The 26,843-nt window shown below is 37.1% G+C and overlaps 2 protein-coding genes across 2 annotated transcripts; one reads left to right on the top strand and one right to left on the bottom strand.

Moving 5' to 3' along the window:
* Window positions 1-2,001: 2,001 nt before the first annotated feature.
* On the bottom strand, window positions 2,002-4,809 carry LOC112056362 (uncharacterized). Its single transcript, XM_024096784.2, has 2 exons — window positions 4,131-4,809; window positions 2,002-2,228 (listed from the first exon to the last, which is right to left on the bottom strand). Exons 1-2 carry the CDS (start codon window positions 4,749-4,751, stop codon window positions 2,070-2,072), a joined length of 780 nt encoding a protein of 259 aa, XP_023952552.2. The 5' UTR covers window positions 4,752-4,809; the 3' UTR covers window positions 2,002-2,069.
* Window positions 4,810-5,018: 209 nt separating this feature from the next.
* LOC112056361 (zinc finger protein 709) lies at window positions 5,019-26,689 on the top strand. The gene is made up of 15 exons (XM_052890348.1): window positions 5,019-5,206; window positions 6,372-6,464; window positions 7,449-7,583; window positions 8,464-8,602; window positions 9,667-9,798; window positions 10,484-10,737; window positions 12,153-12,283; window positions 12,959-13,033; window positions 14,097-14,235; window positions 14,868-14,968; window positions 16,389-16,458; window positions 18,322-18,447; window positions 19,146-19,346; window positions 21,820-22,002; window positions 24,362-26,689. Exons 1-15 carry the CDS (start codon window positions 5,141-5,143, stop codon window positions 24,380-24,382), a joined length of 1,866 nt encoding a protein of 621 aa, XP_052746308.1. The 5' UTR covers window positions 5,019-5,140; the 3' UTR covers window positions 24,383-26,689.
* The last annotated feature ends 154 nt before the right edge of the window (window positions 26,690-26,843 follow it).

The following is a 26,843-nucleotide window of genomic DNA, read 5'->3' as shown; positions in this document are numbered from 1 at the left end:
TGGACTTATTTTAATGAAAATAAACAACTTTTCTTTTATTGAATTTTATTAACATCAAATCACAAACTTTTAGGTTTTATTTATTTGTATAGGAATAGATTTAAATTATGGTGTGAATTAATAAAATGTGTAAACTGCAGAGTGTTTTATTTTGCCTCTACCCTAATATTATGATGTTTCATTTTTTCATAGTAATCTTCTATATGTAACTTAGCTTTAACAAGCTAGCTGCGGTACGAGGTCAATTGACCTCGTAAGTCTAGCGTCTTCAAGAGCTACGAGGTCAAAAAACCTCGTAACGCACCAGAGGAAAATACAGAAAAATGCCACAGCGAAAGTTTTAAAGGATATTTTACATCTATCTATCTATATTTATAATAAAACTGTAACAGATTAAATTCTGTACATTGAAAACATTTTAAACTTTTTGTTGGATAGCAGTATATAATCAATACTGATGGTTTTTGTTTGTCTGTCCGTCTTTTTGATGACTAGGCATAAATCGCGATGAAAGTAATAAATGAATTCAAATTAAACTTCAAATTCGTACATGATATTTTGAAATTCATGTTGGATAGCAGTATTTAATCAATACTTATGGTTTATGTTTGAGTTTTTGTCCGTCTTTTTTATGACTAGGGATAAATCACGCTGAAAGTACTTAATGAATTCAAATAAAACTAATACAATATGAGAGGATAACACAAAAAAGTTATAGGATACTTTTTCTCGTGAAAAAAAAAACAAGGGGTCGGGGGAAAAGTTGAAAGTATGTATGGTTTTTCATTTCTAAATTTTTCAAATTACATTAATGGTATCAAAATCAAAAAATCATTTATTTCAAGTAGGCTCAGTTTACAAGCACTTTTGACACGTCAGTTGACTATTTGTAAAGATGCTACCACCGGTTCGGAAGGCAGGCTCTGCTGAGAAGATACCGGCAAGAAACTCAACAGTTGCTCTTTTGAAAAAGTCATACAGTATTATAATTTACAATTGATAACAATTACTGTTTACATTTCTTATAGTTTTACTTCCTGTGTGAAGGTGGAAGCTGATCCAACGGCCTCCAAGCATCTTTGGTAAAAAAAAAATTGGTAAAAATTGGTATTACCAGAAAAATACTAAAAATATTGTAATTTTTCAAAATTCTACCCCTAAATGGTTTGAAAGGGGTTGAAGTTTTCTAAATACAAATTGTTGATTATATATTTGTAAAATTATTGGACTATTTATAACATAAATAAAAAATGCAAAAATATAAATAGAAGGGGGTGAAATAGGGGTTGAAAGTACATTTATTTTCACGTGGAGGAAGTCTCGGGCGTCCACAAGTCCTTAATGCAGATACAGGGGGATTCTGCTCTCTAAAAATTCTTCTTTCCTAACTATTATCAACCGTTTGCCATGGCCAGACCAACTCAAAATGCAAAATTGGTGAGAAGATTGGATTCTTTGTCTTGTCTTGTTAAGTGCTTTACTGACCTGAAAATTAATATTAAAAATTAAAAACAAATTTAAAACATGGATTTATTTAACTTCAAACACTTTCTCAGTAATAGAGTACCTAGTTAAATTATGAAATAACCGAAGCAAGTGTTGTGATGGTCTCCATAGTGCAGTGATATATGCGGTGGACTTACAAGACTGATCCCGGATCCTCGGCTGGGCCGATTGAAGTTTTCTTAATTGGTCTAGGTTTAGGTCTGGCTAGTAGGAGGCTTCTGCTGTGGCTAGTTACCACCCTACCAACAAAGACATACCACCAAGCGATTTAGCATTCTGGTACGATGTTTTGTAGAAACAAAGGAGTGTGGATTTCATCCTCCTAACAAGTTAGCCTGCTTCCATCTTTGCTTGCATCATCACTTACCATCATGTGAGATTGTAGTCAAGGGCTAACTTGTAGATTAAAAAATAAAAGAAGCCTGGATGGGTCCCTAGTATACTATAAATGTGAAAGTAAATTTGTTTGTTTGTCATATGAAAAACAATACAAGAACTTACCTTAATTCATTCAGTTCTCGTGTTCATAGTAAAATATACTCAGTTCTTAAGATATTGTAAGTTTAAACCTCTGGCAATATTTCATCTTTTATATCAAGAGGACGACTTGTAGTTTTTCGTCTTCGAGTAGTGGATATCAATTTCAGATGGATTAATATACTTCTTATTGTTGTTTTGGAGAAGTTTGGTAAGTTGGGGTTATTGTTTACAGCTTGTGTCACCTTAAAAAAAAAAATTGTTCAAATAAAATCATTCATACATGTATTATGTGTGTATCTATTGTAGGCTATTCACATTATTTATTTATAATATTATTAATATTCCATTATAAACATTTATTTCATTAAATATATTTATTTTAATTTATTTAATACATTCATTCACACTTACATACACACTTACATTACATACAATCATAATTTCACACTCACAAATTAATATATACACTTTCCACATATTAAAATTAATTCACGCGCATACTCGGGTGAAACCCGTAGTATGCGGCGCGGCGGCCGTCTTACGTCACGCGCTCCGCGCTCGGTCAGTCGACATTCGATGCCTACCCTACCATTCGCTCTCGGTGCGTTCGAAGAGATACATTTGACTTGCGCGTAACCTTTGTAATAGTATTTCTTATATTCTTTATTTAATTCTTTATATAACAGTAATTAAAGACTTCTTAAATACTATCGTCGTGTTTATATATTCCATCACTGCTAACCACAACAAAGCCTAAATCTATCATGGTAAAATTGTAAATACTGTAAGTTTAAATTCTAACTTCTGAGATTGTAAAGTTTCAAAAGATTGCAAACTCGTTACATATTTTTTTATTTGTAAACAAACAAATAAAAGATATCCTTACAATCTACTGCATTGTATACACATAAAATTGTAAACAGTATGTTATGTTCACAATCTTTCAACAGTTTACAATCTCACAAGAAAGATACCTAATGATACCTAATGGTATTTACAATTTTACTGTGATAACCTGCCATAGATGGCGTGCGAAATATAAATATGTTCAAATTACAATATAAAAATAAAAAAATGGTAAGTAACTATGGGCCTTATTATAGTAATAATAATAATAATAATAAGCTTTATTTTTCCCATTTAGATAGTACTTAACAATATCTTAAAACTATTCTAACTAATCTATATATTTATCTAAATAGTTAATTTATGTACTAGTTAATAATGGGCCTTCTTCTACCAAGTGGACCTTTCCAGTAGGTAATTTTCTTAGTCCACCGTTTGTCCTTTAGCCTGCCAAGGTGGCCTGCCCATCTCCACTTAAGTCTTTGTGCATGTTCCAGAGCCTTATTAGAAGGCTCAAAGTCACTCAGCAGGCGATGGAACGAGTTATGCTTGTTTCTCTGTGTATTGAAATCAGAAAAGAGATGAACCAGTTACCAGAACCAGAGCTATGTCAGTAACCAGAAAGTTACTGACACAGCTCTGAGTGGCAAAGTTGAAATCGAATGGGGCAGGCCACTTATAACGCACAGCACACCTTGGAGCCCTAGCAACGTTCTGCGACCTGGGCAGCATGCTAAGCCTCTGGAGCGAGCTCAGTTGGCTGACTACAGTGTGGAAAATGGACCGACGTATAACCAACCCTTAGTGGCCAAGTGCAGAAAAGGCCCATTTTAAAATCCTTTTTTTTTTTTTATTCTTTACAAGTTAGCCCTTGACTACAATCTCACCTGATGGTAAGTGATGATGCAGACTAAGATGGAAGCGGGCTAACTTGTTAGGAGGAGGATGAAAATCAACACCCCTTTCGGTTTCTACACGGCATCGTACCCGAACGCTAAATCGCTTGGCGGTACGTCTTTGCCGGTAGGGTGGTAACTAGCCACGGCCGAAGCCTCCCACCAGCCAGACCTGGACAAATTAAGAAAATCTCAATCTGCCCAGCCGGGGATCGAACCCAGGACCTCCGTCTTGTAAATCCGCTGCGTATACCACTGCGCCACGGAGGCCTTCCTACCATCCTTTTACCATTACAAAGCCACTTTATTTGTGAGTTACATAATTTATATTTTATCCCCAAATTCTCACAGGAACAGAAACTATGTGTGTGAAAAATGAAATATTTACAACTGCTAACTAACCTTAACCAGAAAGGGTGTTTCTTTTTTAAGACGACATTGATGTACAATTTGTGTAATAGCTGTGAACGTTTCTTTACTAAGTTTGTCTTTAAACGATCGTTTTGGGCCACTTTTCTTTGGTTCTCTTGGCACACCGTTAAGTTTGATCTCCCTCAAAACTGCGTATACAGTTTTTTTGCTGATATCCAAAATTTCAGCTACTTTAAGCAGGCATTCATTTTTTTGTGGGTCCTCGTACGTACATTCTGCAGATTTCACTTTATATACATAGTCGTAAACGTTTTTCACCCAAAGTTTTTCTCTTACACTTAGCGGCTTTTGGACGCGTGGCTTTTCTGGCTTGGGGTTAGGCTTAGGAGGAGAAGCTGTATCCTCGGCAGCGGCACGCAATCTGGTGTTTCGCTGAGCCTCAATACTCATTATTTGGTCTATGAGCTGCAGCTGAGTATTCATGTTTACACAATACACTAAACAAAATAAAGCATAACAAAATCTAGCGCCTTGGACCGTTAAATCTTGCGGAGCGACACTTATGCTTCTTTGGATTAATATTTTATTATTTGAAGCATTTTGTTTTTGATATAATTTAAAAGGTTTAAAAATATAAACAACAATCACCATTCACCATGCAAACCAATGCATGCAAAATTGCAAATTGCAAACGACAAACGTCAAATTATGAAAAAAAAGAGAGAAGATTGTTTTTGTTTTACTGGCCACACCATCACAGACGTCAAATAAAGTTTTAGATAGTAATCTTAGATTATCTGTGGGATATACAAAGAGTAAAGAGGGAATTGAAAACACAGAAAAATAGATACTACAAAAATGTCAAATGTCAAGTGTGAAACGATAAAGTTTACACTTTAATCTTTGGTTTGTTTATTTATTTTTATTTACGATTCTGCATTTTATTATTTAAAGTGTACTTTAATTAGATTATAATAATCTAAAATTTTAGACCTTTGCCAACCAGGATTGACGGTTCTATTATTCCCAAACAACACGACATGGAGTTTCGTGGAAGACGTATAATGAGAAATATCCACAAAAATGTTTTACCGGATCAAGCACAGGTATAATAGTGGATGATTCAAAGATTAAATACTATAGTGTTTTTCAGATAGCATGGGTACGGTGACAGTTCGTTTCATCATCTTAATCATCATTAACAGTCGATGGACGTCCACTGCTGGACACAGGCCTCTTGCATGGACTTCCAAACTAAACGGTCTCGAGCCGCGAGCATCCAGCGGCCACCTAGTGGGGGGTCGACCAACACTGCGCTTTCCGGGGCCATTCCAGCACCTTGGGACCCTAACGTCCATCGGCACTTCGAACTTTGACCTGACACTTCAGCTTTTTTATTCTCGATAATAGTACGTATTATGAACGTCATGAGGCAACTGTCACCGTACCCATGCTAAAAAGCCCTATATTAGATACTAGCTGACGTCGCGCGGTTTCACCCGCGTGGTTGCCGTTCCCGTAGGAGTACGGGGATAATATATAGCCTATAGCCTTCCTCGATAAATGGGCTATTGAACACTGAAAAGATTTTTCAAATCGGACCAGTAGTTCCTGAGATTAGCGCGTTCAATCAAACTCTCTTTAACTTTATATATTAGTACTAGAGTATTAGATGTCACTAACACATAAAAACTGAGGCAAACAAAAGTGGATAATTTAATTTAGTAACTAAAGATATTTAAGAAGAAGAAGAAGAAGAAATACTTTATTGCACACAAAAATACAATTATAAATTAAAACATTAAAAAAATAACTTAAACTTAGCATGCAAAGGCGGCCTTATTATTTATTTATTTATTTTATTCTTTACAAGTTATCCCTTGACTACAATCTCACCTGATGGTAAGTGATAATGCAGTCTAAGATGGAAACGAGATAACTTGTTAGGAGGAGGATGAAAATCCACACCCCTATTTTGGTTTCTACACCACATGGTACCGGAACACTTAATCCCTTGGTGGTATGTCTTTGCCGGTAGGGTAGTAACTAGCCACGTCCGAAGCCTTTCCGGGGACCAGGACCAATTAAGAAAATCTCAATCGACCCAGCAGGGAATCTCTCCTCTGTCTTGTAAATTCACCACCCATACCACTGTGCCACGGAGGCTTTGAAACCGACTTCACCATGTTGCTTGTATAGGCTCATTCTGGATCCTTCTTTATTCTGTGATTGTACTGATATTTTTCTATAATCTTGCTGATTTATTTACAGTTCTGTGTGACATGCTTGAGAACTGACTGTAAGCTGTACCCTTTCACACAATACAGTTTGGGAGAGGCTTATGAGCTGTTGACTGGGAATTCAGTAAGTTCTTGTATTTACAGTTTGTGCGCTGTAGCATGGTGCAGGTGACAGTTTTTTTCACTCATGAAAGTTACCGCAATTCATGATAATGCTATTATTATTTTTATTAATTGTTAATTTATTATAAAACACTGCCAAAACTCATGTAATATAATGTCGGGGTATACCTGACTAGTTTCGAGCCCATACTGGTGTGGATCGTGCCGCGTTGCAAGAACCAGCTCATGACTAAGGGCCCCGTATGGTATCGAAACTAGGGCATACTCCGACGTTGTATCACGTGAGTTTTAGCTGTTTTATAATAAACTAGGGGACACCCGCGACTTCGTCCGCGTGAAAGTTAGTCACAAATCCCACAGGAACTATGCATTTTTCCGGAATGATAAGTAGCCCATTTGGTTATCCAGACTAAAATCTATTTCCATTTCAAATTTTAGCCAACTCGGTTTAGTAGTTGCAGGGTTAAACGTCCAAATGTCCGTAACAAACATCCAAACAAAGATCCATACAAACCCATATATGGGTAACCGCTGAGCACGAGTCTCCTCTCTGAATGAGAGGGTTGAGGGCAATAGTCCACCACGCTGACCCAATGCAGATTGGCAGACTTCACACGCAGAGAATTGAGAAATTTCTCAGGCATGCAAGTTTTCTCACAATGTTTTCCTTCACCGTTTGAGAAACGTGACATTTAATTTCTTAAAATGCACACAACTGAAAAGTTGGAGGTGCATGCCACAGACCGGATTAGAACCCTCACCCTCCGGAATCGGAGGCAGAGGTCCGACTCTTATAACACTCACAATAGTTTAAATTCTAAAAAAGAAGGCAGAAGCTGGCTCATTTTTTGCGCAAAGGATCAGCCCAGAATAGAAATGCAACTAGTATTCTTGCCACCATTCCACGTAGGCATAATTTGTTGCGTTAGTTAAGTTCCTTATTGTATTCTTTCTCAATTTAAAAAAAAAAGTGTTTTTATTCTAGCTGCAGCAAGAGGTGAGGTTTACTTCCAAATTCTGCACTGAATGTGCTCACAGACTGACTTCATGCCGCAAATTCAGAGCCAGGAGTCTACAGGCTTATGATGCATTGGTGGAACTAGCTCAGATGCATGATGTGGTAAGTGATTTGGCTGGTGGGAGGCTAGTTATCACCCTACCAGCAAAGACGTTCCGGTACGATGTTGTGTAGAAACAAAAGGGATTTACATCCTACTCCTAACAAGTTAGCCCGCTTCCATCTTAGATTGCTTCATCACTTACCATCAGGTGAGATTGTAGTCAAGGGGTAACTTGTAAAGAATAAAAAAAAAAGATTTACTTCAGTTAAGGGGTCATGACGCCATTGGGGTTCCAAGGTACCGGAATGGCGATACCATACAATACCATGTGGACTGACGACATCAAGCGAGTAGCAGACATTCGATACTAAAACAAACAATACCAAAACACAAATAAACTTTTTGAAACTATTGTCTGTCTGTTTCGGAAATGGCTGACCCGATTTTAATGATACTTTCACAATAAGACTGGGGGTTATGAAGTGACAGACTGCTTTTTTTCCCCCAAAAAAAATCTACGGTTCCCGCGAAAATTGTAAAAAATACCTATTTTTTTTTTTCGTGTTGAGTAAGTGCCGATGGCTCCATGTTAGACCACTACGGCGTCACCGGGGGGGTTTGGGCGAGCGCAGAAGCATCGCCTGATATGACCCGAAGGCTGAAATAAAGTTAGAGGACGGAAAGACTCCCTAAGGGCGTCTCCTATGAGACTCGGACCTCGGCTTAGAGGACCATTCGGGAAGGTGTAACCGTGACCTGAGTGAATCAGTCCGGACGCCCCCGAGATCGTGAGTTAGAAAACCCACGTCCGGGTGACGTCAGATATCGGGGACCTCGTCTTCGCCGGCGAAGGCGCTGCGTTGCTTGTGATTGTGTTGCCCGGGATAAAATATCTAGCGCACTAGTAACTATTATATATTTTGATAATATTTGTTTCAGCTAACAACTGAAGACATAAAGTCAATAAACAACAAATACAGCAGTTGTTTGTCATATTCTGACGTCACGCTCACACTGGTAACACCGGAGCACGACTCGAGTGCCACGAACCAACATGATGTTAAAGTTGAACCAAAAGGTGTTAACAATGATCCAATTTGATTACTTACTAACTCCAAGCAATTTTACCCGTATGGTTCACGTTCACATGAGAATACAGGAGAAAAAGGAATGAAAAAACATAAAGAAGAATCAAAAGACTTCGTACGCAAATAATCTTTTTAACTTAAAAATGTTAGGGTTGGCGAGAAAAGAAACTCGAGGTTCACAAACACATCACTTTTATAACACAACTCTTCGATTATAATCACAAAAACTGAACCCGCCTCATCCATGAAGCCACGTTTTTATACCTTTCCAACGGAATAAACAACAAGAACAAAATATAGTCAAACATCAATCTTTTATCTACACGGATATTGACATAACTTCATTTATGTATTACGTTTTTAAATCTATTTATTTATTTTAGTTTAGTTTAGTATATTTTAGTTTAGTTTTAAGAACAAAGAATTACTCGTCATTATACGTCATGGTACCTACGTATATTGACAACACTACAGTTATAACCAGATTGTAACATATAATGTAGCATATCCGTTAATACAAATGCCTTCTTATTTAATTTTCTAACAAAAATGGACATTCATAGACATATTTCAGTTATTTTGATTTTAACACAAAATTACTGAATCGATATTTATTAAAATGAAATGGGACCAATTTGAAAGAATACTCTTACAAACAAAAAATGAATTTTCAAAATTGGTTGATAAATAACGAACTTACGAGAAGGAGGTAACAAACATTTAGAAACAAAAACCGTTCGGTTCCCGGTTTTTTTAAGTCGGTTAAAAATGTTTATTCAGCCTTAGTTACTCCTTATAACATCAGCTATAGTTAAAGTCTCGTCAAAATCGGTCCAGCCATTTTAAAGATTAAAAGTAATAAATAGTATGGCAGTTGTTTGTCATACTCTGTGTTAATTCTCTGTGTGTGTGAAGTCTGCCAATCCGCATTGGGCGAGCGTGGTGGACTGTTGGCCTAACCCTCATTCTGAGAGGAGACCCGAGCTCAGAAGTGAGCCGTTGATAATGAACGATAATATAAAACTTATGATCCAATGCTTGTGTTGTATTATAGTGGAACATATAAAGAGTGAAGCCGGTGAAGAGTTGTCTGATGATGGAGACAAGGACTCAGGGAATCCCAATGATGTTGATATGGAAAACATTGAGGAACTTCATGAAAATGTTAAAGATACAATGAACAGAGGTGTGTATTTGTTTTAACACGTTTATTTTCCTTTGGTGCGGTACGAGGTTTTTTGACCTCGTACTAAAACTATGCGGCGCAACACGAGGTCAATCGACCTCGTAACTATTGGAAGTGTTAGACGTACGAGGTCAATTGACCTCGTGCCCCAGTGAAAGTATTTTTATAGTCCCCCGTGGACAAACAATATAAATAATTTATGTTTAATAAGGTAAATACTTATAAATATACGACAGAACCAACTCCAAACATTTTTTTTTTATTTTTTACAAGTTAGCCCTTCACTACAATCTCACCTGATGGTAAGTGATGATGCAATCTAAGATGGAAGCGGGCTAACTTGTGAGGAGGAAGAGAAAAATCCACACCTCCTTCGGTTTCTACACGACATCGTACCGGAACGCTAAATCCCTAATCTTTGTCATTAGGGTGGTAACTAGCCACGGCCGAATCCTCCCACCAGCCAGATCTGGACCAATTAAGAAAACCTTAATCGCCACAGCCGGAAATCGAACCCAGGATCTTGTTAATCCACTATGTATATTACTGTTAAAATGTCTTTTCAATTTTGAGCAATTTTTGTAATGGTCAAATTACAAAAAAAAAGGTCTAGTAAATGTTCTTTTTAAAATATAAGAATTACTAGGTTATAATTAAATTTATGCTATCGGACTTTATATTGTAGGTAACATAGACACGGCTAAACCAAAAACCAAAAGGAAACCCAAAATCAAAAAAGGTTACAAAACATCTGCCGAGGTGCAAGAAATGATGAAACTATTTCATTTAAACAAACTTACTATTGAAGAGCAACTCGCAGACATACAAAACAGGAAGGAATCCAGTAATTATAAAAATTCTGTATACAAATGTGATGTGTGCTTTAAGGGATTTGCTTCACAAAATACATATGAAACACATCTAAAGATGCATAGTACTGTAAGTAGTTTTTTTTAGTCCCATTTGGTACTCATCTATACTATCTACTATACCAGCGTTTCCCAACCTTTTTCAGCCACAGACCCCTAGGAAATCAAGCACAGTTTTCACGGACCCCCCTTAATAAAAAAAACCGTAAAAAAAATCCAATTAGATTTTAGTTATTACAGATACAAAATTCTCAGAACTGTTTATTATGAAAATATGGTTGGTGTTGCTTTTTTGCAACTAAATCAGTGATATTCGGGTTGATGCTGCTTCATATGGTTGGTGTTGCTTTTTTGCAACTAAATCAGTGATATTCGGGTTGATGCTGCTTCTAAGTTAAAATCTCAAATCAGATTCTACTTGTAATCGATTTCTGTATTTGTTTTTTGTATATACAAGAATAGATAATGCTTTTCACATAGGCATATGGTTGAAAAAAGCAGTAAATGTGTTGGTGCTTCATCCTATATATCCCTTTAATCTGTCTTTGTATTCACCCAGAAACTTGATAATGAAGACTCTTTGAATACTGAATCACAGGATATATTTTCTATTAATTGGTTTTCCTGTGCCTCTGTCAAACCAGTAATATCAGTAAGATCCGTGTTGAAAAGTCAGACCCTTTCAATATACAAATTAGTATTTCAAATTCGAGATGCGAGCATTTATGTATGGCCCAGAGATGACACTGCGGACCCCCAGAGAGATATACTCGCGGACCCCTGGGGGTAAATTTGTGAGAAAAAATTTTCATTTTTACGAAAAAGTCGAAAACTCTTATAAACCACGGCGCTTCCGCGAAAAAAACGAAAATAAACTAATTTACCCTTTTTCAAAATTAATACTCCACATCTCCGGCCCATACGCAATGTCAATAAAAATTTACAACAACCTTCCAGACCGTATACGAAATGAGGCGAAAGATATTGCTTTCAAAAAGAAATTAAGGGACTTTCTGGTCGAAAAGTGCTATTACACGGTGAATGACTACTTGAATGATAAATAAAAACAAAAAATAAAATCGGTCTCCCTATCACTCACTCGACAAAAGGCTACGCCCAAACTGGGTATCCATAACTTGCATTATGTAATAAAATGTAACTTGTATAATTATTATTACATTGTATAATGTAATGTATGGTATTGCTTGATATTAAATAAATAAATAAATAAATATCTCTGGTCTGGTATGTCTGGTCATTTTCTTAAAATGCCCTATCACGTGTCTCAAACGGTGAAGGAAGAACATCGTAAGGAAACCTGCATACCAGAGAATTTTCTCAATTCTCTGCGTGTGTGAAGTCTGCCAATCCGCATTGGGCCAGCGTGGTGGACTATTGGCCTAACCCCTCATATTGTAAGATGAGACTCGCGCTCAGCAGTGATCCTTATATGGGTTGTTAATGATGATCAGTGCTATATTCCAGGAATATGGACAGTTCCTGTGTGAGATATGCAAAGTGTACACAAAAAGTGCCAGCGCATTACGCCTGCATTGCAAGGAGAGTCACAGCACTACATACAACTGCGTGTCCTGTCCGTTCGTCACTAAACAAAAGTAAATCTATGAATGAATGATATTTTATTAATGAAAATGTAGGTTTAACATTTTTTTTTTTTTACAAGTTAGCCCTTGACTACAATCTCACCTGATAGTAAGTGATGATGCAGTCTAAGATGGAAGCGGGCTAACTTGTTAGAAGGAGGATGAAAATCCACACCCCTTTCGGTTTCTACACGGCATCGTACCGGAACGCTAAATCGCTTGGCGGTACGTCTTTGCCGGTAGGGTGGTAACTAGCCACGGCTGAAGCCTCCCACCAGCCAGACCTGGACAAATTAAGAAAATCACAATCGGCCCAGCCGGGGATCGAACCCAGGACCTCCGTTTTGTAAATCCACCGCGCATACCACTGCGCCACGGAGGCCGTCAAATGGTACATTTATAGAATTGAGCCTTTATACTTTTTACCATAACTGGTGTACCTATAAATTATCTTAAATAATTAAATACATTTAATAAGTTAGAGAATGTCCATGTCCATAAAATAATCTCATAACTTTTTTTTAATAGTAAATTATAAATTTAAATATTGACCAGGGCTTCTCTTTTAGACTATAAGGAAGTTAATGCGAGTATTTTCCCTATTGTGAACCTTATTAACATAGCAATAAGGTTTATTGTAGCAGTGTTAAAGATTGTAGGGCCTAAATAAATAACTGATTCTTTCAGATGCAGCGCAGTGAGCCACGCGCGCTGGCATACGGGTGTAAAGTACAAGTGTGAACTGTGTCCTGAGGAGTATGAGTTAGTATATTATAGTTTATGGAATATGAGTTGGTATATTATAGTTTATGGAATATGAGTTGGTATATTATTGTATTTATTTAAATTTTTTTTGCATTTTTTAAAAATAAATAAATAAATGATAAATTTATTTATAAGCTATAAATAAATGTCGACATAAATCGGCTTTCGCCTCGTCAGAAAGCCCGCCTCTAAAATTCAATAAAATTATTGTTGTTGGAATATTACTTGGTATGATATAGTTTTTCACTGATGTAATGTAATTTAAAATATGAAAAATATGTTCAAATTCAATATTCAAAATATAAACTTAATATATTATAGTTTTTGGAATATGAGTTAGGATATTATAGATTTTGGAATATGAGTAAAAACACTATAGTTTTTAGAATATGATATTATAGTTTATGGTATATGAGTTAGCATAGTATAGTTTTTTGGAATATGAGTTAGTATAGTTTATTGAAATATGAGTTAGTATACTATTGTTTTTAAGTAATGATACTTGGATTTTTGAAATATGAGTTAACATTATTAACGTTAAGCTATTTCTGTACATTCGTTTTTTGTTTAATTTTTCTTATTTTTGTCTATTTTTACTGTGGTGTTTTGTTCTTTTTAATTTTTTTATGTACCTTTTTTTAAATTAGAGTAACTGGATTTGTCCGTGCTAATTAATAATAAATAAATAAATAATAATAACTAGCGGACGCCCGCGACTTCGTCCGCGTGAATCTCGATGTAAACTTTCAACTACCTCTACCCTACCCCTACCCCTATACCCTACCCCTACCCTACCCCTTATCCTACCCCTACCTTACGTTGAAATTTTTCCTGAATTTTCGCTATAAACCTCACGGAGCCCGAGACCTTATCAACGAATGCAAAACCGTGGAAATCGATTCGTGCGTTCTGGAGTTATAGCGTCAGGAAGGAAAACCCGACTTATTTTTATATAGTAGATAATAATAAAAAATATATAGATTTTGGAATATGAGTTAGTATATTATAGTTTGTGGAATATGAGTTAGTATATTATAGTTCTTGGACTTATTGTGTACAGTAAGAAGACGTCACTATTGTCTCACACACGACTGAGTCACCCGTCGGACGTGGCGTGTCCCTTCTGCGGCTACTGCTTCGTGAACCAGTACGGGCTGAGGAAGCATCTGGAGATGAAGCATCGCTTCGACAGCGCACAGGCGAGTACATTTATTTATATGTGTGTATTATATAAAAATAAGTCGGGTTTTCCTTCCTGACGCTATAACTCCAGAACGCGCGAATCGATTTCCACGGTTTTGCATTCGTTGGAAAGGTTTCGGGCTCCGTGAGGTTTATAGCAAATATTAAGATAAGATTATAGAAAATTCAGGAAAACGTAGGGGTAGGGTAGGGTACAGGTAGTTGAAAGTTTACATCGAGTTTCACGTGGACGAAGTCGCGGGCGTCCGCTAGTATGTATTAAATATTATTAGTAGTAGTATGACGTCACAGCAGCTACAGTGATTGTACCATCATTTTGTGGCAGAGGAAACACATCGAGCAGGTTCCAGGCCTTCCGACCTTGGACGTAGGTCTGAGGGGTCCCTTTATAATGCATAAACACAACCTTATGGCACAAAATCACTATTGCGACTGGCAGCGTGTCGGTGTCTACGCTGCCTAACAAACAACTGAGCTCAAGTTATCAAATGCCCTCTTATTTATACCAACACTGATACCTCCCCTCCACAATAATAATATAATATCCACATCACCATTTAAATCAATAGTGAACCTTATTTACCTAGCAGTAAGGTTTTTTTTAACAGTATCAAATACCCAATTCCAGGAGGTGACAGGTCCACTTTGCGGTGAGTGTGACATTCGCTTCGCGAGCGAAGCCGCATTCCAGCAACATGTGCTCGTCTCGCCCAAACACAACACTGACCGGTAAGTGTCATTATGTATACACAAGTGTGTTTTTTGTTGAATAATAAATAAAATAAAAAATAATACTTACTATTGATAACCGATATAAAAAAGAGAGTAATAATGAAAACATGACTTTATCAACACATTTGTACGAGATCAATTGACCTCGTACCGCAGCCTCAGAATGTAAGAGTTACGAGGTCGATAAATCTCGCTTCGCGCCATATAATTTAGTACGAGGTTTTATGACCTCATGCTAAAACTTAATGAAGCGCGGCGCGAGGTCAATCGATCTCGTAACTATCGAAGTCGCTAGACGTACGAGATCAATTTACCTCGTACCGCAGGCTCAGAGGGTAAGAGTTATGAAGTCGATAAACCTCGCTCCGCGCCACATAATTTAGACCGAGGTTTTATGACCTCATACTAATACTTTAAGAAGCGCGGCGCGAGGTCAATCGACCCCGTAACTCTTGAAGGCGCTAGAAGTACGAGGTCAATTGACCTCGTACCGCAGCAAACGTGTTAACCGACTCCAAATAAAGGAGGCCAAGTGCATGTCGGGCCACGCGCAGTTCGTTCTCTTTATAATATTGAAGTCCGGCCGCTCAGAAATTGTGTTTTTTAGTCAAATGGCCATACAAAAAGAAAATAAACAGTTTAAAGTAAACTTTGTAACAACATCAGAAAACATAATTTTCTTATTTATTTGTTGAAAATTTTATCCCAAAACTAATGCATTTATTGTAAGTTGGCATAATTATTCAATTTTTAATGTTAATCGTTACTAAGGTTACCAAAGATAACTAAAATTTTGCCGTAAATTGTACGCCAGTTCAAAGTTACGTTAAAGATCGAATAGGCTTGACTATCGTTTGACTAAGTTAGTTAAGTTAGTAAATAGGGATGATGACTAGGTTTGATTAAATTGATTTTTTGATACATTCGGGTAAATAAGGTCAATGTTAATTAATTTATACATAAAAAGCAAAGATTGACTGGATTGGAATATTATAATATTCCAAAATCTATTAAAAATCTTTTATAGTAATTACATGAAAATTCATACAGTTTTAGCTTTCTTACATTAAATATGACATTTTTCAATAAATTAACTATAGACATAAACGCATAAATAACAAAGATATTAGTAATTTTGTTTGAACGCCCATACAAATCTAACGATTATCATGATCAACGACGTCATTAAATCGTACCATTTTATATGAGGCGTTTTTTAGCGCCGCAAATGTGACCCTTTAAAACCCTGTAGCTTCGAAAGTAATGATCGCAGATACCCTGTTACTTTTACAAAATTGCTTTACTATTAGCGTACTCTTAATTTATATCCAATTTAAAAACCTGTCATCATCTCTACATGACCTGTCAGAAATCTCTGAGCGTCCTGACTTTTGTATAGATTTACCACTATTTGTAGACTGCATCGTAACCAGCCCAGCGTGAAACACAAACGTAGAAGCAGTACGAAGATAGTGGAGTGCGAACAGGTGAGTTTTTTTAACCGACCTCATTATAGGCTAGGGACACTTTTTTAAATGGTCCATATCGTAAAACTCAAGCTGCATGGTCAACGATCTTATTACAAACTAGCGGACGCCCGCGACTTCGTCCGCTTGAAAGTCGTTGTAAACTTTCAACTACCCCTACCCTACCCCTACCCTACCATACCCCTGCCCTACCCCAACTCTACCCTACCCCTACCCTACCCCTACCCTACACTACCCTACTCATTAAGGCTGCACTTTATTTATCCCCCCCCCCCGTTACACAAAAATAATCCATATAGCATGAATTAGTATGCACGCGCGATGGCTTAGCGTATTTCTTGTATAACTTTGGTGTTTCTTTACCGATTTTTATGATTCTTTTTTTATTGAATAGGTAGTAATGTTACCTTTTTTAGTTAGGGATGAGTGATGAGTGTTATAAACATAAGAGTAGACAAATTTAATTAGAAAGCTCCGAACTGCTAAGCTATCGGGAGATACACGTGCTATTGTGAGTCAACCATAAAAGATAGACACATATATGCTGTTGTGTTTTTATAGATAATTTTAAGAAAAACATTTCCGTCATACATGATTTCTATGTAGCTTTAACCATTAAGGCTGTACACGCGACGGAAGCTTAAAAAATTGAGTAACTTCTCCCGTTTTCTCAACATTTCTCTTCACTGCTCTGCTCCTATTGATTGTAGCGTAATGAAAAGTATACTATAACCTGCCCAGGAGTATGAAGAATAATTGTACCAAATTTCATTAAAATCCGTCCAGTAGTTTTTGTTTCTATAAAGAACATACAGACAGACAGACAGACAGACAGACAGACAGACAGACAGACAGACAGACAGACAGACAAAAATTTTACTGATTGCATTTTTGGCATCAGTATCGATCACTAATCACCCCCTGATAGTTATTTTGGAAATATATTTCATGTACAGAATTGACCTCTCTACAGATTTATTATAAGTATAGATTAAAGATGAATTAAAAATGTCGTAAAACGTTGTAGCAAACTTTTTTGATAAAGTAATGATTTCATTATTAAAGTAGAATTATCAAGATTTTTTTAGCTGCCGGGTGGTTAGGGTAGGCTTGGGCCGGGGATGGACATTCCCTTTTACGTTGGCAACGAAACACTTGACACTGGCTCAATTGATCAACGCGCGGAGCCAATGGACCAAAGAAAAAAAGAATGCACTAATGGCGGCCGGAAATGATATTAAATCTCTTTCGCTCGTTTTTTAAAAAAACATGAAAGAAATAGACTTTTCACTACTCTTGCTCAAAAACATTGTCATATTACCACTCCACAGCAGGGTTAAACAAGCATTTCAGCCTCTAGGGGCTAAAGTAATTTTGTTTTTTTAATTCTGTCTTTTACGAGTACTAGCCTACTAAAACGAAATAAAACGAAAAAGGTTTAATTCGTAAATTGTTTAATCATACTAAAATAATGACCTCTATAAAACGAAGGAGGTTTTATTCGTAAATAGAATCGTCATAGGTGGGTGTAAGGACCTGATTGTTTAATAAAAAATTTAAATTGGAACGAAATGCAGCGTTCATGTGGTTGTGCTTTGGAATGCGTATTTTTTGATTTTTAATGATTACCGAGATGCGTCTGCAAAAAAGAGTTAATAATGTACTGTACTGAATAATTTTATTTTTTCGCAATCGTAGTGAAAAGTATAGTGCTAAACCCATTATAAACTCGGTTTCTATTTAGCGGCCCTCGCCTTATGCCTCGTGCCCTAAAAATACCTCGTTTAAAATGGGTCTTTTTAGACCCTTGTATAACAATCTACTATTCTATATATATGTATATATTTATGAATGGTTTTTCAGTGTGGTCTGTCTTGCAATGGCTACCGCATATACTACAGCCACTTCGCGCGCCTGCACCCGCGCGCCGCGCCCGCTCAGAGCGCGCCGCGCACGCACCTCTGCGAGCTGTGCGGGCTAGCGTTCTCGGTGAGCTCATAGACTAATTAACTGTGAACTTGTATCAACTTAACCATTCGCTGCCCGCGAGTATTGTATCGGTGAGCCCGTCTCCGTTGAAGAAGCCGACAGTCAGGGAATGCGGTTTTAATCTACCGTTGAGAGCGATTTAAAAAATCTTTATATTCCTAAATCGCGCGGCACGGAGGCCGTAGTGGTGGTGGTGGTGGTGGTAATTATATTGAAAAGGATTTATTAAAATTTATTAAAGTGAATAAATCTAATCTAATCTAAAAAAGAAATAAATAAAATAAAACCCGAAGGTTTTGAGTTATATCAAAATGGCGCCCATAGAGCAACTTAGACATGACAATTGACAGCAAACGTCAAATCGACTACTGCTTTGAAAACGTCATCAATCCGCCATTATTACCCATATTAGTGTTGCATTTCTTGGGAGATAACAAATATTATTTCGAAAGAATTGAAGTAAATTCGTAGATTTGTATAATCAAAAATAGTTAAAAAAATATTCTTTTATTTACGCTAGGGTACAATGACTGAACCTGGGCTCCATACAATTTTGGACCATCTCCTTTGACATAGAAAACTATCGCGTTATTTTGTTTTTAATAAATTACTTCTCGGCCTTAGGTTCTAGCACCTTTAAGTTATTTCGCATACGCGTTGAATTTGAAAAATTGAAATATTTGGACTTTGACTTTCAGTCGCGCTGGACTTTGAGGGACCACGAGCAGTTGCACCAGAGCAGCACGGTCTTCCAATGTGACATATGTAAAAGCAAATACTCAAGGAGATACAGTTTAATTAACCATATGAAGAGTCACTGTAAACCACCGCCTGTGTTCGAATGCCCCATATGTGGGAAGAAATTTAATAATAAAGGAAACACGCACAGACATATTATGGTAAGTTAATTTGAATATATTTTTTAAAATAATTAAAATAAATGTATATTCGGTCGAATTTTGACTTATATAGGAATTTAATTTACAGTTTTATAATTATTTCTACTCACCATACTCCTTTGCAAGCGATTTAAAATTTACACGTTATTTAATACTGACTCCGCGCGGTTTCACCCGCGTGGTTCCCGTTCCCGTATGGGGATAATATATAGCCTACAGCCTTCCTCTATAAATAGGCTATCTAACACTGAAAGAATTTTTCAAATCGGACCAGTAGTTCCTGAGATTAGCGCGTTCAATCAAACAAACAAACTCTTCAGCTTTATAATATTAGTATAGATAAGTCAAGTCAAACTAAGTTTATTTCAAGTGAGCTCAGTTCTAAACTTCCAAGCTATTAAAAGAATGGTTAAAATGTTGTACATATTTCATTACTTTATTGCATTTTTATATTGCAGTATAGTAATGAAAACACATTTCTTAACGTTGCTTAACGTGCTTGTACGTTTAGCAACAAAAATGCAATAAAGTAATGAAATATGTACAACATTTTAACCATTCTTTTAAATAAAATATCTTGGAAGTTTAAAGAAATATACAGGTCACTTGTATACAAAAATGTACAAAAATATACAATAAAAAAAAAACCCGACTGCCTAACCTGCCTAATTATCGGCCTCGCGTGTTTTGTATAGTGATTAATAAATAACGTTTTTCTAATTGTAGGTTTTATTTTTTATGTGGCCATGATATACCATTTTGAAATCCTTTTGATAAGCCCTTGAATTTGATACCCATATTGTAATATTCGAAAATGAGTTTTTTTTCACCTCTCCTATAATTTTGCCGCTTAAATGGCTATATGCGCTGTTTAAATGGATATATGCGATGTTTATATGGCTATATTCGTTATTTCAATGGCTATATGCTCGCCGTTTCAATGGCTGTATGTTAGCTGTTTAAATAGCTGTATGTTAGCTGTTTCAATGGCTGTATGCTAGCCGTTTCAATGGCTATATGAGCTGTTTCAATGGCTGTATGTTTGCCGTTTCAATGCTCGCCGATTCAATGGCTATATTCGCCGTTTAAATGGTTGTATGCTCGCCGTTTTCAATGGCTATATTCGTCGTTTCAATGGCTGTATGTTAGCTGTTTAAATGGCTGTATGTTTGCCGTTTAAATGGCTATATGCGCTGTTTAAATGGCTATATGCGCTGATTAGATGCCTGTGAGCTAGCCGTTTCAATGGCTGTATGTTTGCCGTTTAAATGGCTATATGCGCTGTTTAAATGGCTATATGCGCTGATTAGATGCCTGTGAGCTAGCCGTTTCAATGGCTGTATGTTTGCCGTTTAAATGGCTATATGCGCTGTTTAAATGGCTATATGCGCTGATTAGATGCCTGTGAGCTAGCCGTTTCAATAGCTGTATGTTTGCCGTTTAAATGGCTATATGCGCTGTTTAAATGGCTATATGCGCTGATTAGATGCCTGTGAGCTAGCCGTTCCAATGGCTGTATGTTTGCCGTTTAAATGGCTATATGCGCTGTTTAAATGGCTATATGCGCTGATTAGATGCCTGTGAGCTAGCCGTTCCAATGGCTGAATGTTTGCCGTTTAAATGGCTATATGCGCTGTTTAAATGGCTATATGCGCTGATTAGATGCCTGTGAGCTAGCCGTTCCAATGGCTGTATGGAAGCCGTTTAAATGGCTATATGCGCTGTTTAAATGGCTATATGCTCTGTTTAAATAGCTATATGCGCTGTTTAAATGGCTATATGCGCTGTTTAAATAGCTATATGCGCTGTTTAAATGGCTATATGCGCTGTTTAAATGGCTATATTCGCTGTTTAAATGGCTATATGCTCTGTTTAAATGGCTATATTCGCTGTTTAAATGGCTATATGAGCTGTTTAAATGGCTATATGAGCTGTTTAAATGGCTATATGAGCTGTTTAAATGGCTATATTCGCTTTTTAAATGGCTATATGCTCTGTTTAAATAGCTATATGCGCTGTTTAAATGGCTATATGCGCTGTTTAAATAGCTATATGCGCTGTTTAAATGGCTATATGCGCCGTTTAAATGGCTATATTAGCTGTTTAAATGGCTATATTAGCTGTTTAAATGGCTATATTAGCTGTTTAAATGGCTATATGCGCCGTTTAAATGGCTATATGCGCCGTTTAAATGGCTATATTAGCTGTTTAAATGGCTATATTAGCTGTTTAAATGGCTATATTAGCTGTTTAAATGGCTATATTAGCTGTTTAAATGGCTATATTAGCTGTTTAAATGGCTATATTAGCTGTTTAAATGGCTATATTCGCTGTTTAAATTGCTGCATGCTCGCCGTTTCAATGGCTGTATCCTCGCCGTTGCAACGGCTGTAAATTCGCCGTTTGATTGGCTGTAAGCTCACTGTCACATAACCACATACAATATAAACAACTGACATCACCTGTACCCCAGAGCCACAGCGAGCTGAGGCCGTTCGAGTGTCCGCAGTGCGGCCAGCGCTTCGTGACGGCGGCGGACCGGCGCGCGCACCGCCGGCACGCGCACCGCCGCCAGCCGTGGCCCGGCCGGCGCGCCGAGCGCGTGCGCGCCAGTCGCCGCCGGGACGACAAGGAGCCCGCCCGACAGCTGCTCAAGGTGAGCTCCGGGACTGTAATGTGACGTCATTCAAACGTTAAGCCCCCCCCCCCCCCCTCTGTTGACAAGTGGGATGGGGAAGTTCAATGACGTCACGTTTACTATGCTAACTGTCTGGCCGATGGCCGCGCTTACTTCATGGCGAACTCTCTACGCACGCACCACGTACGCACCACGCGACGACTAAGGTGAGCTCCACCAACTCACCTGATGGTAAGTGCCGTCACCGCCAAACACGTCAACGAGCCGTGGTCCAAGGATTCACTGCTCAAGATGAGCTCCATCAGGGAATGTAATGTGACGTCATTCAAAACTAAGCAAACCCCCCCCCCCCCCCCCTTCTTCCCATTGGTGACAGGTGGGATGGGGAAGTTCAATGAAATCACGTTTGCTGTGCTAACTCTGTTGTAACTGCGTGACGATTGTCTTGTACGCACCACGCAACGTCTAAGCGTCTCCTCCCCAATGGACTTGAAACTTATTTTGAATGTAATAGAGACTACTTTAGAATGAACAAGTTAAGAGTTCGACCTTGGATACATTTTCAAAGGATTTGTACGCCAGCCGCCGCCGGAACATGCTCAAGGTGAGCTCCACCAGCTCACCTGATGGTAAGTGATGATGCAGCTCACAGACGAGTGCCAGCAAACGCTTCGTCACCGGCGACTGCATCAACTAAACCGTGGCCCAAGGAGCCCGCCGTTCGCGACCTGCTCAAGGTGAGCTCAGGGACTGCGATGTGACGTCATTATGTCGTCACGTTTAAAACCGGAGATCTGGCAGACAAAAATAACTACAGACCAATTACCCTTGCCTTGTTGGGGCTGCCTCGATTCTGTAACGCATCGGACATGTTCGCGGACGCGCGAACAGACTGTTTTAACACTGTTGTAAGGAAAAGATGCGTGTCGATGGTCCGAAGGGTAAGGGGCAGTTCTAACAGCATTCTTAGAGGTATCGCGGCAAGGCTCGACTGTATTTATGTCCGTCACTGCTGTGACAGACATATTACAGTGCCCTTGCCGATACGGAAATTGTAAGGTAACCTGACGGACTTTAATAATAATGACCACACTGCTTTTTTTTGCTGACATTTCATATTATTCTGACATTTTACCTATACTATTTCGACTTTTTAATTTAATTTTTGATTTTTTGTTTTTATGTTTTTCTTAATATGGGTGTATGCCTGAAATAAATGAATTTTATTTTATTTTATTTTTAACCGACTTCCAAAAAGGAGGAGGTTCTACGTTCGGCTGTATGTATGTTTTTTTTTTTTTTTTTTTTTATGTATGTCCAGCGATAATTCCGTCATTTGTGGACCGATTTTGAAAATTCTTTTTTTGTTGTAAAGGGTTTGATTCCAGGGTGGTCCCATTCTTTTCATGTCAGGATCTGATGATGGCATCCTGGAGAAATCGAGGGGAACTTTTGAAAATCGTAAAGACGGCTAGTGCGTTTGTTAGTGTTTCCATAAGGTATTTTAAACCACTACAACTTTATGAAGGTTTGGAGTTGGTCTGATGATGGAGCCGAAACACAGACGATGGAACTCGTCAACGATTTACAGCAGGTACCTTGTGTTTTGACTTGATAATTTTGTATTGATGAGAACTTTCCACCTGGATAGGTTGTGACTGTATTAGGGGTCTGGTGATGAAGATGAAGGAGAGTTAAAGGAACTCCTCGACGGTTCACAGTAGCTACCTTGTGTTTGGACTTGATAAATTTTATATTGATGAGAACATTCCACCCATATGGATTGTGACTGCATAGGGGGTCTGGTGATGAAGACGGAGGACAGTCACCTTTCACGTTTTTCTGAATATTCATATTACGTGTGGGTAAAGGGGGAGTGAAATTTTGTATATGAATTAAGGAAGTATTTTTAAAATTGGGATTGTAGGACTTGGATAGTAAATAACGTTTCAACTAATTGCTTATTAATTTTTGTTCACACTCAGTAGGTGTGCTAACACTAAAAATTAAAAAATTCCAATCCAGTGATATGTTTTAATTAAAGCCGTTTCTGAAAACACCACAAGTTTTGTAATTTAAACGGCTTGAACTAAAACATCACTGGCTTGGCACCGCCTTCAAACTGATCAGAAGGTAGCACATAGGTAAGATGTTATTTTTTGCTTTTTAGTTTAGGTTAATTTTTGAGTTGGAAGTCGGTTGAATTTTTTTTATTAAAATTTTTATTAACTCCCTGGTTACTGCTCGTCGCTATGACGTCGCGCCTGTTCATGACGATTGTCTCGTACGCACCACGCGACGACTAAGCGTCTACCCCCAATCGACTTAAAACTTACTTTGAATGTTTGTTAAACTAACAAAAAAATTTCATTTCCAGACAGAAACAGCAAAAACGTGACGTGTAACTGACAGCCGAGAGAGCCCAGTGGATATGCCGTCGATCTGGAGGGCGTAGGTTTGAATCCGGTCCGGGGCATGCGCTTCCAACTTTTCAGTTGTGTGCTAAAATTGAATATCACGTGTCTCAAACGGTGAAGGAAAACATCGTGAGGAAACCTGCATACCAGAGAATTTTCTCAATTCTCTGCATGTGTGAAGTCTGCCAATCCGCATTGGGCCAGCGTGGTGGACTATTGGCCTAACCTCTCTCATTCTGAGAGGAGACTCGAGCTCAACAGCGAGCCGTGTATGGGTTTTTAATGATAATGATGATAATTAATTTTATACCTACATGATATTATTTTAACTTTAAAAATATAGGTGTTATGAAGTCAATTATGTATTATGAAATTTTCAATAAGTAATATTTAAAAAAAATGTACTTACATAACATAGTCCAAGATAAAATGAAATATAAGTATTTGTAAATGGATCTTTGTTTTATTTTATATCTATTTTAATCTATGGGTTCCAGTTTTTTTTATTTGTATATAAATTTCTTGAACCTAATACATTCTTTGGTAGAGCCATAGATAGATTACCATAATCATTGACCTCTTATAATAAAAGGACGCACAATCTTGTAGAAAATTTAACTTAAAAACTGGCCAATTTTGCTTTGACAGTTTTAGAATTATTGGTAAAGAAAATCTACACTTATAATAAATCTGTAGAGAGGTCAATTCTGTACATGAAATATATTTCCAAAATAACTATCAGGGGGTGATTAGTGGTCGATACTGATGCCAAAAATGCAATCAGTAAAATTTTTGTCTGTCTGTCTGTCTGTATGTTCTTTATAGAAACAAAAACTACTCGACGGATTTTAACAAAACTTGGTACAATTATTCTTCATACAGGGTCGGGGTAGGGTAGGGGTAAGGTAGGGTTGAGTAGGGTAGTGGCAAGGGTAGTAGTAGGGTTTCACGCGGACGAAGTCGCGGGCGTCCGCTAGTTATAAATAAAGGACTTTAAATATAGTCCAATATTCAATAAAATCCCAAATTCAACCTTATGCATTGAGTTGAATTTGCAAATGCGACTACATGAATTGAGTGCCAAGAAGTTGTGTTTGGCACTCATTGAGTGGGGACGTTTTTTGGTCGCTGATTGTGCATCCACTTTTTAATAGGAGATCGATGACTATAATAAACACTTAACCAGTTACCAGTGATGGAAAAGTTACCCAATATTTAAAAATTATCATTTTAATGAAACACGCAAATATGTTAAAACATATATACTATGCACAAAAATTAAGGGAGCAGAAAAAAAATCCAAATTTTTGGGGGATTTTCAACAGGCTGTAACTTATACAAAAATGGTCGTACAGCAAAAAAATAAAAAGCAAATTGTAGCTCTAAGTGTTTAGTTTTTGGATCTGAGTTTGAAAATCTTTTTTTGAAAATATTTTTCGAGTAATCATAAGTAAACCACCGAAAAAAAAATTTTCGAAATTTTTTTGAGTTTTTTTTAAATCTACGGACGTGGAAAAAATTTTTTCGACTCAACCTCCATATGGACCGGATAGCTTGTTTATTCAGATTTAATTTCGTTTTTTTTAAATCTCGATACGAGCATTTCTCGCTGAGATATCGATGTTTGAATGGAAAAAGATCATTTTGTCTTTGATTACAAAAATTAAGAATTTCGCTCTGAAAATGTCATAATTTTAATCAAAAATAAAAAAAAAATTTTTTTAATTTTTCTCTCAATTCTGTATTAGTGACTTGAAAAATTAAAACAAAAAAAAAAATTATGACATTTTCAGAGCGAAATTCTTGCTCCTTTAATTTTTTAAAAATTCGATCAAGTGGGAAAAAAAAACGGTTGGCTGGATTGAATTGAAACTTTGTAGGGTTTTTATGGGTATATTGAACAGTAAAAGGCACACTTAACGTCAGTGGTTTCCGCAATATTTTTGATTGGGCGCTTGATTTTCCAAAAAACGACAAAAAGCCCTTTTTTGGATGCTTTTTCAAATTCATGTAATGATTGAAAAAAATTTTTTTTTTCAAAATTCAATTGCCAATCCTTGTAGAGATTTTATTCAATTTTTTTTGGTGGTTTTCTTATGATTACTCGAAAAATATTTTCAAAAAAAAATTTTCAAACTCAGATCCAAAAACTAAACACTTAGAGCTACAATTTGCTTTTTATTTTTTTGCTGTACGACCATTTTTGTATAAGTTACAGCCTGTTGAAAATCCCCCAAAAATTTGGATTTTTTTTTCTGCTCCCTTAATTTTTGTGCATAGTATATTTCCTGATTATATAAACTAGTAGTTTTATGATGACATCGCGTAGTTAGCCAAACGACGATATTCTAAAGTAGCAGAAGCCATTTTTTTTCAGAATCAGTTCAGTAGATCCAAAGATTACATACACTACAACCTCACATACTTTACCTCTTCATATTA

This window comes from Bicyclus anynana, chromosome 27 (assembly GCF_947172395.1).
Source record: "Bicyclus anynana chromosome 27, ilBicAnyn1.1, whole genome shotgun sequence".
NCBI lineage: Eukaryota > Metazoa > Arthropoda > Insecta > Lepidoptera > Nymphalidae > Bicyclus > Bicyclus anynana.
This window is presented reverse-complemented; position numbering and strand designations above follow the sequence as displayed.

Excerpts from the sequence above, each read along its gene's own strand:
- LOC112056362 (XM_024096784.2), bottom strand. The coding sequence starts at position 4,751 with ATGGTGATTGTTGTTTATATTTTTAAACCTTTTAAATTATATCAAAAA. Across the intron at positions 2,229-4,130 it reads AAACACCCTTTCTGGTTAAG|GTGACACAAGCTGTAAACAA; the intron begins GTTAGTTAGCAG and ends TTTTTTTTTAAG.
- LOC112056361 (XM_052890348.1), top strand. The coding sequence starts at position 5,141 with ATGGAGTTTCGTGGAAGACGTATAATGAGAAATATCCACAAAAATGTT. Across the intron at positions 14,236-14,867 it reads ATCGCTTCGACAGCGCACAG|GAGGTGACAGGTCCACTTTG; the intron begins GCGAGTACATTT and ends ACCCAATTCCAG. Across the intron at positions 19,347-21,819 it reads ACACGCACAGACATATTATG|AGCCACAGCGAGCTGAGGCC; the intron begins GTAAGTTAATTT and ends CCTGTACCCCAG.